The following is a 13,688-nucleotide window of genomic DNA, read 5'->3' on the forward strand; positions in this document are numbered from 1 at the left end:
TGGCGAATTATTTAAAAAGCTATGAAAACTTTCTGAATACACTGTGTGTAAGTTATATCCTTATTTGGCAACCACTACACTGCACCGACATACTATTTTGCTGCAGACATTACGTAAAATTCTTACTGTTCGCACAATGTTCCAAATGCATTGGCGATATGCCCAGACAATGAATTTTTTGTAGGCAAAGTTTGACTTCGTTTTAATGTTCACGCATTTTAAGTAATACCTAATCCATTTAGACATTAATTTTGTAGATTTAATATTTTGAGGTATTTGTAATTATCAAAGGAGAAATATGGTCTTAATAATAAGTACATTTAAGGCTTAGTATAGTATTCGTAGTATTTCAGGTTGAATAAACATACTCCGTAGTTTACTGGGTTCTTTAAATTATTGCCGAGGTTCGGTGTAACTAAGTAACCCAAGTATGGAAAAATTTAAAGTTTTGAAAATGAAACTTCAAATGAAAAGATATCAAATTAGAAAAGATTAATTCGGGATATTAATCTTTTCTCTATTTGATTTACGTACAAATAATTATTTACAAAAAACGTCTTGTCAAAACGGTAGACGGAACTAATTGATTTTCCCTGCGGCTTGACAACGCCTGAGTCCTAATTTACCATTCTTACCATTATGTTTCTTACAGGTCTAGCGGTCCCATTCGTAGAGTTGACCGTAGCACATGCCTCCGTGCTTACCATCCTCGCGATCAGCTTCGAGCGGTACTACGCGATCTGCGAGCCGCTACGAGCCGGCTACGTATGCACCAAGACACGTGCTACGCTCATCTGTGCACTCGCATGGTTCTTCGCTGCATTGTTCACGAGGTAACGACTTTTATTTTACCCTTACTTAATATGTGTGTTACCTTAACGTCATTCATAAGGTAACGTGACTTTTCTGTTACCTAACATTATTTAACATTTATCTAAGCTTGGACGGTACATTTACTTCAGTACTGTTCATGTTGTGGATGCTTAAACTTTTAAATTCGTAATTTTAATTGACTTCAGACAGAAGGTTATGTATGGGATATTTTTAAGAATCCGATTTGCACTTTTTATTTATATATTACTTCATATTTTTATCTAATACAAATTTCTGACTCGTTTATTAAATTACATAAATAATATTGACTTTTGATAATGTGAAATTTGGACTAAGTACACTTTAAAATTATGTTTTATGCCTATTGTTTTACCTTTCGACTTTTATAATATCGTAATATATGATACAAAAATTAAACAAAACAATTATTTAGTTTTAAATCTATAAATATTACTTTACATATTTTGAAAGTTTATAGCAAAATACGCTATTTTATCTAAAGCTCGGAATATTTTAAGCCTACTCAATCAGAATTAAGCTTTTCGTCGTACTCTTTTTTTATCTAACAAAATTATATACAACGTACAAAACATAAATATCAGCTTAAACGTTGATTATAATCTATTTTCTCTTTACACGGAGCTTTAGCTTAGCTTATGTTTAAGCTCGGTGTTAAAATTGATTTCCATTCCAGATTGACAGCGAAAATTGGAAATCTTTGTGTACAAAATGTGGTATGATTTAATAATGTTGTGTATTAACTTGTTACTATATATTAACTATGTATATTTCATTTAATATTTCCTATCAATTCGATGAACCGACATATGACACCATATCTTTAGGTGATTCTAAATAGGGCCGTAGGATACGAGCGTCAAAAAGATAATACGAGCGTCAGTCCGCGCTATCGAGGGGGGTTACTGTCGACGGTTCATGAGAGGCTGCGGCAACAGGATTCGTTGTTCCGTGGCTGCGACAGTCGTTGGTCGGTTGTCAGTCGCTGAAGACAATCGCCAGCGGTCGCCACGCGAACTGTCGCTCGTATATTGGCTCCCTTAGATCGGAGAATAAACCGGACAAATGAATAGAGAACGGGTTATTTAATTTTTTTAATTATCTGTCTGGCCGGGGATCGAACCCTGGACCCTCTGCTCGTCAAACCTACCGGTCTGGTGACGGCCCCACTACGACGACCCGCGTGGTGGAACGGTCACCGGACTACTATTCATATTCATAATATTTTAATAATATCATGAATATGAATAGTAAAAAATTAATTCAACAGCTACCCTTCGTATCTAATCGGCTTATGTCCATAGAGGATTACGAAATTTCAGTCAGTAACAATTTAGTTGGAGTTTCATGATCGTGTGCATTCGCATGGAAATGTGCATTTATAAGCCGATTAGAATTTTCGGACTGAAAATTATATTTTTGAATTTTCATAATTATGTTTTCATGAACTCATTTTTATAAAGGATAATTCATTTCTATTATATGTAAAAATGATGGCATTAAAAAAAGGAGAAGAATTATTATTTTAAAAAAAAAAACAAACCCACTGAGTTTCTTACCGGGTCTTCTCAGTAGAGGTCGCGTTCCGATCCGGTAGTAGTTTAAGAAAAATATTGGTACCTGACAATTTGTAAGTGCCGTCGTTGGCCTATACAAATAAATATATATTTCATTTCATTTCATTTCATATGCATATCTTATATATAAAATTCTCGTGTCACAATGTTAGTTACCGTACTCCTCCGAAACGGCTATACCGATTTTCACCAAATTTTACGAGTATATGCATATTCAGTAGGTCTGAGAATCGGTTACTATTTATTTTTAATACCCCTAAGTGATAAGAGTTGTTCACCCTTAACATTTTTTATTTATATGGCAACACAACGTTTGCCAGGTTAGCTAGTTATGATATAAATCTTGGATTTTTAAGGCGAGAAGACGAAATTGTTTTACCTCCAATTTGAGTTAACTTCGAGGGTTAAATATGCAAAAATCCTTTCAATTTCGCTTAACTTCTGTTAAAATTATTTCATTACGTTTAGCATCTGAAATTTGAACCCTGAGAGAACGGTGGATTCGTTAGCATAAGACGGCGAAATTGACAAAAATATTAGCCTAATAATTCGATGCTTTGAGAAATTTACAAAAGTCCTTTTAAACTATTTTTCATACTACTTATATGTGAATTTTGCAAAATTGTATTAAAGGCAGTGATAGTGATAGTGATAGTGGTTAAGAAATTCGGCCTCTCGATCGAGGGGTCCGAGGTTCAAATCCCAGGCGTAATCTACAGATATTTTAATTTTATTATACGTTGTTTACGTATCATTCATCATCACCCCAACGCCATCTATTGTTGTGTCATATAACTAAGTATTGTTAAATAATAAAATAAATAAAAATAAGTAAAAAATAATGAACATTTGTTAGTACGGAAGCCTCCATGTGCGAGTTCGACTCGTACATAATTATTTATAAATAATAATTATTAATAATTATTTTTAAAATTAAAAAAGACAAACCCACTGAGTTTCTTACCGGATCTTCTCAGTAGAGGTCGCGTTCCGATCCGGTAGTAGTTTAAGAAAATATTGTAACTGACAATTTGTAAGTGCCGCCGTTGGCCTATACAAATAAACATATTTCATTTCATTTCATTTCATTTCATTACTTGGCGAATTATTTAAAGAACTCGGGCGTGCAAGCTCCTCACGATGTTTTTCTTCACCATGTTAATGTTTTAACGCAAATACTTATAACGCAAGTATCTATAAATTTAAACAATTCTCTCCTGTTTTTTAGAAATGCTTTTCAATGGAATGGCATATGAAATGAGCCAAGATTTGAATATCAAAAAACGCTGACTTTTCTTTTACCAAAAGATAGTTTAAAGTCGAAAATCTACATGCTACAGTTATATTCAGTGTCAGAATTTGTAAATCATGTAAATGCCTTGAGTGTGATTTTTAAAATTCAATTTTTCTTAGGATTTATTTATTTTAGTGCTTATTTTCAAATGTCTGTGATATTCACGACTTTTTTGAAAGTTAATGATATTCGTTTCTTTTGTTATGAAAGTAGCCATTGTAGTTTATTTTGTAAACAATCATATTTTATGATCAGTACCCTTACCAAGAGTTTTTATGTTTTGACAAATATGACTGTTTTGTTGCATTTGTTTACGAACTTGCCCATACAATGTCCAATCAGCGCCCCTAGCGGACTGTATCAGAACTATAGTGTCAGTAAGGTAACCATAGATATATTATCTTACTGACGTAGGGAAGGTAACATTAAATATCTAAATTGACAAATGGCGCTTTATGTTTTGTCTCTCTTTTTTGTGAACATTTGAGGTAGACAAAAAGACTTGAGCACTTACGTATTGTTACGTTTACTCAGTCTACTAAGCAAACGGAATAGAATAATGGATTGAGTAAACGTAACGTAAAATTGTGGGATGTTTTGAAAACTCGTGGTAAGGGTACGATATGATATGATAATTTCGATAAAACCTTTGGCATTATTTTTTCAGAAGTTGTCAGAATAGTCTCCATAATGAAAAAGTATGTGTCTTCGTTTCTCTTATACGAAGCACACCAATTAATCATCATTGGTAGGAACGGATTTGTGAGCAACCTTAGATAGAACTGTAATCTTATCTGAGGTTGATTACAGTTATCCATAGGTGGCAGGAGCCATTTTCTATCACGTGGATTGAGTGCTCGTTTGCTCATCCTATATTATAAAAAAATCCTAATCGAATTGGGCCATTATTATTAAGTATTATAAAGAACCTGTTTTTGACATGTAGATTTTTTAAAATGTATATTGTATTTATCAATTAAAGATCGAAAATAGGGGATAATAAATTTACTGATTTGGTAAATACTAAAAAAACGATAAGGAAGATCCCTACAAGGAAAACGGTAATAGTGAAATGCAATACCAAGTAATACAAACACGATATCTACTTATCAACTTAGTAATTATATCCCGTATTCCCCCAGCCACTTCATTTCCATACCAATCTTGTAAAAATATAACCTTTTCTAAACACAATTATTTACTTGACACACAAATATCGACGTTACGCTCCAAGTATAGGGGACAAATTCGTTTATACATTTATATTGTTGTTTGCAAATAAATGGTTCTGAAAGTAGGCGAAAACGATTTAATGGTAGCTCAATATCATTAAATAAGGTTATTTTGACAACTAAGATTATCTGTTTGTACAAGTACTAAAAGTTTACGATCCAACTTTACTTGCACGTTATGCTTGAGGATTTTTAAGTGTCTGTGTGTGTGATGTGTTTTGAAGGTGGTAGAACCCTTTCTGGCTTATAACATCATTGTTAAGCGCTGCTGTGTTCTGGTTTGAAGGGTGTGGTAAGGGAGACATACTTTTCCGAGGTATTCCAGCTTAATATTCAGGGATAGCGGCGCATCTGTGGCCGACCTCGGGTAGGATTATACCTTCGGGTAATCCTATCTGTGGTTGATTACAGTTGACTCAATATCATTTAATAACGTTATTTTGACAACAAAGATTATCTGTTTGTACAAGTACTAAAAGTTTACGATCCAACTTTACTTGCACGCTTGAGGTTTTCTAAGTGTTTTGATAGGTACTTGTTTTGGGTTTCAAATGTCTAGTATTACTATAGTATGAGTGATATTAAAGGTAGAACGATGTGTGATTCGACTCCAGCACTACCACCACAGCTATCTCTGCCTTATAGCACTAGTGTTCTGTGCTAATGATATGGTAAAGAAGACATATCTGCTTATTCGAGGCGTTTCAACCTTGTTATCAAGGATACCAACGCATCTGTGGTAGATAGGATGTGGATGTAGAACTATTAGAGTAGTATTTCTAATCCTACCTACGCTTTATACAGATATCTACGGTTGGTGGTGATTGGTGACATTATATAGGGTGCATACATTAGATTACATAAAAATGTTATAAGCTCTCAAAATCTACAAAAAAGGCCAATAAAAATAAGTGAATGAATTGAGTAAAAGAAAAAGAGATCAAGAAAATATGGTAGAAATACGAATAGGTTAAAGAATGCGAAAGCAATAAGTATCAATTAGACTTTTTACAAGTTGTTTTGCGGTCAAACTTTGTGTTTTGGAGTCTACAAGTTCCAGGAAACTGGCAGGAATTCCAAATAGTTTGTTCGCATCGCCTTATAAAGTTGGAATGATAAAATGGAGTCCGGGGAATTGTAACAATAGGAAATAGTTTACAATTTACATAGTTTATGTTGGTAGTTTTTATGAGTTTCAAGCAGACTGCAAGTTATTTTAATGATTTTTAAAGGATTCATCCTTCAATTTTTTTCTCTTTGGTATGTATAGTATTTTCTTATGGGATAATATTTTCTATATCTTCTTATATGTATATAAAATTCTCGTGTCACAATGTTAGTTACCGTACTCCTCCGAAACGGTTTTACCGATTTACACCAAATTTTATATGCATATTCAGTAGGTCTGAGTATCGGCTACTATCTATTTTTTATACCCCTAAGTGATATGGGTTGTTCACTCTTAACATTTATTTATTTATATGGCAACACAACGTTTACCGGGTCAACTACTTAAAGATAATATTTTCATAAGTTTCGTACATTATTATAACGTACTAGCGTTTAGTTTAGTTTACGAAAGGTCGTATTCTTATTTTTTTATTATAATGTGGAAGTAGGAATTAAATGCTGTAATTCTTGGTATGGAGCCATCTGTAATCAAGTATTGTAAATCTATTGTAGGTCGGCCACAGTTGCGCCGCCCTGACGACAAAGATGGAATGACTGGTGTTCGTGTCTCTCCTATAAACGATAACACATCAACCTTTAACAATGCTGCTACTAATCAGAAATAGGAATAGCAGTGGTGCCTATAGTCGAGTCATGTCCAATTTATGTTATTACAATAAAAACCTAAGGGCATACCACCATCTTTTAAAAATCATCATAGTTCAGGAAAGTTTTATTTCAATAGTGTATCAACATTATTTTGTTTCGTACCTCGACCTCCTTAAAACAGATTTGTTTTATTCCTGCCGAGTGATGTAAAAGAATGAGTAATTTGTCTATTCCTTATCCAAGAGGAAAGGAGACATCGAAACTAGTGTCGTCTCTTTCGCACCACGGTCTTGATTGTGTTCCGTCATACGCAGTTGAACAAATTTAAACCCATATTAATTTTTCGCTTATCCATTGTATAAAACCAACTGAAATAGTCATATTTTGCTTAAAAAGTTAAATTTCTTGCAAGAAAAAGAATAAAAAAATTCGACCGACATAATACAAAGCTGCTTATTGTAATATTATAAAAACAATCTTACTTTAACGAGGTCGTGGTACGAAATTTCAATATTTGATTAAAATAATACTGTTTTAAGAGATGAAAGTAACCCCCCTGGTCGTCTTAACAGTGTAGTCAAACAGCAGAAATGCAAAATTATCAATAAATCCCCTTCATCCTTTACATAAAGAAATATCTCGTCATTCTCAATGTCGTATCTTAGACTAGCGGATCAAGATCGTCAGAATACCACAGTCACAGAAACTCAGTTTTATGTTACACATTACTTGCAGCAGCTCTGCATTTTATAGACGACTTGTAAACTTGTAGACCGACATATCATTTGTGGTAAGAATAAAATGTTCTTACAAGCTTTTTATTAGCTGGCTTTGTTGGTACGACTACTACTACTAAGTTTCAAACAACTTTAATTTAACTGATTATTTTTTTTAATATAGACGTAGCAAATGAGTGTGTTGTCCATGCGATGGAAAGTGGCTACTGTCTAAGATCATCTGTGATCAACCTCAAATAAGATAAGATTCCTACCTGATGTTGACCACAGATATGATTGCTACCTGACGACTAAGTTAGAGCGCCTTAAGTAACCTTAAGTTAAGTATCTTACCCTTCAAAGCGAAACACAGCAGCGCTGTGTTATTAATCAGAAATAGATGTGACGGTGGTGCAGCCAGAGTTGAACCAGAGAGAGTTCTACCACCTTTAATTTTATTTTGTATAGTCCTTCATGTTACATATTTCTAAATTTTCACTAAATTTAGTTGTAAATTGAGTCATTATAAGTTTATTAGAGATGGAAGAGCATGGTATAATGGTTAATAGGATGGTCCGAGCATCTCAATATAGTTTTTGAAAATGTATAAGATTTATTTAAAACGTTACTCATATGATAAAAAGTACCAAACTAAATTAATTTGAATCTGAAGGCCTACGGAAGCAATTACAAATTGTCCGATATAAAAATTTCCTTAACTACTACTCTGGTAGTACGGAACATTTGAACTAAAAAAATCGGTACTGATATTTCCGTATCAATCTATATATAGATTATTTTCCGCTGAAAAATCAAACATATAGTTGTCAACACCCGTAATCTAGTAGAACATGGTTTGTTAATTACCCTCATTTAAGAGTTTATAAGAGTTTTGTAATTTATCGTGACAGACAAATGTTCCTTCATTATACTTAATGGGCTATGAATAAAAGAATGGTTTTAAACGAAATTTAGAATTGAAAGAAATGTCGAGCTAGTATTTAAATAGCTGTGATAGATTCAGAAGTATGCTGACTTTTATTGTATAAAAGAAATGACAGTTATAAAAGATATCATAAAGGGTGAAATGCATTGCTATCTTTTAGAATAAAATTTAGGGTTTATTTTTATAATATAAGAGTAGCAGACGAGCATGCAGTCCACCTGATGGTAAGTGGCTACTGCCGCCCATGGACATCTGTAATAAACCCCAGATAGGATTAGATATTCCTACCTGAGGTCAGCCACAGATGCGCCGCTACCCCTGAGGACTAAGCTGAAATGCCTCGGAAAAGTCTTTCTCCCTTACCACACCCTTCAAACCGGAACACAGCAGTGCCTAACACTGCAGTTATTATGTAGAAATAGGTGTGGCGGTGGTGCCGCCGGAGTCGAACCACAAAGGGTTCTACCACCTTCAAATATTTCTTTATGTTTGTTAGATAACGCATAAATTCTGAAATGCATTGTTATCTTTTAGAACAAAGTTTGAACAATTTATGATTGCCATGTAAAGCATAATTTCGAGTGCTGTTGCTACTTAGTAGGTTGGTTAAGCACTGGTGCCGCAGTTGAATCCTATAGATATAATCCTGAAAAAGCTGTGATAGTTACAAAAATACGCTGCGATAGTTTTATAAAAGATATCATAAAGGGTGAAATGCATTGCTATCTTTTAGAAGAAATGGAACGATTTAGGTTTCCTATGTATATCATAGGTTCGAATGCTGCTGCTATAAGATAGGTGGACGACTGGTGCCGCTGTAGACGAATCTTCAAGTATTTTTTAAACATCTAAAAGATAAATTAGGTATCTAATAATAATATAATAAGGTTGAAGGTGGTGGTTCTATGTGGTTCGACTCCGAAACCGATAAGTTAAATATTGCGCTCTAAGTATCAGACCTGAAAAGCCAAATTGCATATGATTTCGAATGAAACTGAATCATCGCAACTTTTGTTTCGAAGCTTCCAAGAATTGTTTAAGCACCAAGTATACAGTATTACAAGTATACTTGCAGCTAAAACAATCGTAAGAATTCCCTTGTTGTGAAGAATCTCGCAGTGAAGAATCTTGCAGCTAAAACAATTCGTAAGAATTTCCTTATTGTGAAGAATCTCGCAGTGAAGAAGTTGGAAGTGTAGCGTGGAGAATTCTTAACGCTTATTGTAAATGTGGGGTTTATTTAAAGCGCTCGTAACTCAAGCTACGAGTGATATTGCGGTTCTACTTACCTTCCGCCTTAAAAACGTTTAGTTACCTGTTGTACTTGAAAAGAGGAACTATAAACGATAAATTTTGAACAACAATTCTTGGGTTTCGGCGTTCAGATGCCTAAAAACTTACATATAAAATCTTAGCACTCAGGAGTGGAGTCAAATACGTTATTTGTAATTGACTTTATATGGAATAATTTGTTCTGCATTAAAATAACAGGATAATGCTGACCGATGTTACTGCAAAGTACTCGTAGATAGGACCCGCCTTGTGTATTTTGAAATATTTATGAATAAATAGAATTAGAATGACTCAATATAATATAATTGTCATTTTCTTATCCACACTAATATTATAAAGAGAAAAACTTTGTTTGTTTGTTTGGTTGTAATGAATAGGCTCAAAAACTACTGGACCGATTTTAAAAATTCTTTTACCATTAAAAAGCTACATTATCCACAAGTTTTTTTTTTTTTTTTTGGCGCCCAGATGTAGGTGGAAAAAGGGCTGACCCTCTACGGAGAGGGAGGAGTAAAAAAAATGCATCCAAACACTTACAGGCCGCGACGGCCGGTGCCTGCGTCGTGTGGGGCTGAATGAAAGGTCCTCCTGAAGGGAAGACCATCCCACTAAAAACTCCTTTAAAGGCATTCGTCCAAGGGGACCGTACAGCCGACATCGGATAGCGACCTCTCGTTGCGGAACGAGAGGCGCTAGCGGCGCTCCCTAGAGAGCGACCGCTGGATAGATGACACTGAAGGTGTCAACGTATCGTGAATAAGACTAGAATCGTCGGGAAGACGATTCTCTATGGAGAGTTGTACGCCCCTGTGGGCGGCCAGAAGATTCTCCACATCGGTGGAGAGTTTGTTAGGAGCGTCGGTCAAGATATTTCTTGGCCGACGGCAATTGTAGCGGGTAGGAAGAGGGGCAGCATAGTCCGCTGCACCCTTGATTAAGGGGTTGGAATGATTTTCTGAGCGGTCGAAGAACGCTTCAGAGAATTGTCTAAGGACTTGTTGTATTGGAGCGAGCTCCAGGTCGCGGTGGAGGTCAGCGTTCCTGACATACCAGGGGGCATTAAGTGCCCTACGACAAAAAAGATTTTGTATGACCTGGAGTTTGTCTAGGATGGTGGGATTCGCGTGAGCGAAGACTGGAGAGGCGTATGTTAACACCGGTCGAATGCAAACCTTATACAGCGTTCGCTTATTCCTGGCTGACAACTTGCTGTGTCTGCCAATCATGGCGTTGAGGCGGCGCATGTAAGAGCGGGCGGTATGGGTGACCTTAGAGACGTGGGGTCTAAAGGTGAGGCCCGGGTCAAGGGTAACTCCTAGGTATTTTACTGTGGGCCTCCATGGAATGGGGGCCCCAAGTAATTTGACGGAGGGCAGGTTGTATCCACAAGTAACAAAGGCTATATTTTATATGAAATATATTTGATAAATAGATTTTGAGGCGGTACAAAGTTTGCCGGGTCAGCTAGTCTGAAATAAAAAAAATGATTTACTCTTTTTACATTAAAAGTCATTTTAAGCTTAAATGCAATTAAAAATTAAAGATATACTCTTTTGTAATTTAAAAATGTTCTTACAATGATAATTTCCTACAGGAATACCTTTAATTGAACCTACCCCACGACTAATACAGTCGATCTTTCTTTTATTTCACTAATTCGTTATATATCATTAATATATCGCCAATCTCTTATCTTTGGCAGTACGACAAGTAGCTTAAAGTATACAAAATATTCAGCAAAACAATTCAGGACTTAAAACGCGGACGCCACCCAAATATTTTAGTAGTTTCTATTCAGTTTTAATCTCATGACTGTAGACAGTTGTCCGACAGTTTAGTTGTGTTTTTTATACAAAAATAATTATTATTCTTACATTCTGTACCCTTAGCATGAGATTTTACGTTTTTACAATAAATACAGTTTTGGTATTTGTTTACGTATTTGCACATACATTTCCAATTAGCGCCCCTGGCGGATTGTATCAGAACTGATTGTATTAGTATGGGAAATACGTAAACAAATACAAAAACAGTCATTTTTGGTAAAAACGTAAAAACTCAAACTAAGGGTACTGTTACGAATTTCTACTCATAATACTTTTTAAATGTTTATGACACCGTTTAACACAAGTGGTAGAACTTGTAGAGTTTTGATTGTGATTTACTTTATACCTATTTCTGTTGTAAACTACATTGGAAGTTTTTTTATGAAAACGAAATTTTTCATTTGCACTTTGTTTCTTGTTTCTGTACAGTTAGAACATTACAGTAGCATTACCATGAGTTGGCATAGAAACGCCACTATAGAAATGGTAAATAGAAAACTATTGTCATTTTGCTAGTGAATAACATAACTACTATCGTTACGGTATTTCTTGACAACGTCTGTCAAATTAATGACTCATGGGACCGAATTTGTATGGCAATAGATCATAATGACATTCGCTAGCGATTTGATTTCGATAGGTTTTTTACGTATCGAGTTACGCCACTACGGATTTTAGTTCTACGAGTAACCACCAGAGGCGCTGTACAATTTTTCATACATTTATTTTACGCAGTCGCTAGCGAGTAATACTTTTGTAAACTCATGGTAGTCCTACTGGACAGCGATTTGATACGATACTTCTACTGAAATCTTGACGACAATGGGCATGATGGCAGTATTGAAAAATCGAAGAATAAATGATTTACTTAAAAACAATATATTGAAAGCATTCTCAAAAATGGCCCAGTTTTAATAAAAACTTTAGGATTCATTATATTTTCAATAAAATAAAAGTATAAAATACTGCAGTCGGCCATCTTGTCTAAAACGCTAATCGGGGCGAAATGACGTCATTTTTTTGGCGTGTCACCGTATTGCTTGAACTTTACTATGGGATATAGAAGCGTGACGTCACTCGCGGACGCCATGATACCCGCGAGCGTTTTCGTGCTTAATTCAAAATTTGTTTTAAAACTGCTAATATTTCCGTTAATACTGAATTTATTGCCGAAGTAATACGATTTTAGAATCAGTAGACATGTACCTACATTACAGAAGGGGAGTTCAAAATTTGTCATCACGCCCATTCTGTACATCTTGTACTCTTATATCACGTGATATAGGAGTGAAAACAAAATTGTGATCCTCTTGTAAACTATCAAGAGCACAGGCCTATGTTATGTAACATCTCACAGGTTGTAAAGATACACGTAAAACTGTATTTACAAAAATAATTGTATTTACTAAAAGTAATATTTTAAAATGTAATTGCAATATTCCTTATACGCGTGTCAATTAGAAGAGACGTGGACAGCGGATGTGGTGCTCACAAAGGCCCTTTTATCTATTTTATACAAAACCAACGACAACTTAGAAATACTCGTATGTAAAATGGGGTTCGTCCGCGCTTGTAGTCGTTTCTGCGTGACGTATGCCTTAAATTTATTACAATCGTTCTACCCGTCGCATTAGTCTGGATATTGGTACTAAGCGGTAGATGGCGTTGGCGTACAAAAAGCTATATTGCATTACTCTACGACAGTTTTGCGCCAAGAATAGAACAGAAGTACATTATTGCACAAGTGACGCAATAAATGCCATTCGAGCTTGACGGTTTTTATTTAATCTCTAGTCGAGTGAACTAGAACCGTTTTAGAAATTTAATAAAAGAAAAGGAGATATTATATAACAGTAAATAGAATGTTAACAGTTGTGGATAACATTGAATTCTTTATTCATAAATGCTATATACCTAACTCAAGCTTACTTTACATTTAAAAAGTTTAAAATTTTATGAATAGGGTTGTATTTGTGCTTAAAACATTTCGAATAGTATTTGGAAAGACATTTACTAAAATCTGTAATATTAAATGATATTTTGATATGAACTTAATATATAACGATAGTCGGTATAAAACCGCTCAATTATCTCATCTATTTTATATGTGGTAGCAATATCTGTCCTAATATTTTGGTACGATGATCTCTATATAATTGACGGTGCAGCGTGA

General features: G+C 34.8%; 1 protein-coding gene across 2 annotated transcripts in view; it reads left to right on the forward strand.

The window, feature by feature from the left end:
* Positions 1 to 13,688, forward strand: part of Ethr (ecdysis triggering hormone receptor) — a 119,193-nt gene that overhangs the window by 82,881 nt on the left and 22,624 nt on the right. For both annotated transcript variants that reach the window (XM_073079856.1, XM_073079848.1), the window contains exon 3: positions 653 to 833. In XM_073079856.1, coding sequence (XP_072935957.1) covers positions 653 to 833 — 181 coding nt within the window. The remainder of the gene's footprint in view (positions 1 to 652; positions 834 to 13,688) is intronic.

This window comes from Epargyreus clarus, unplaced genomic scaffold (assembly GCF_041222505.1).
Source record: "Epargyreus clarus isolate Ecla_fem2 unplaced genomic scaffold, WU_Ecla_fem_2.2 ptg000002l, whole genome shotgun sequence".
Lineage (NCBI taxonomy): Eukaryota > Metazoa > Arthropoda > Insecta > Lepidoptera > Hesperiidae > Epargyreus > Epargyreus clarus.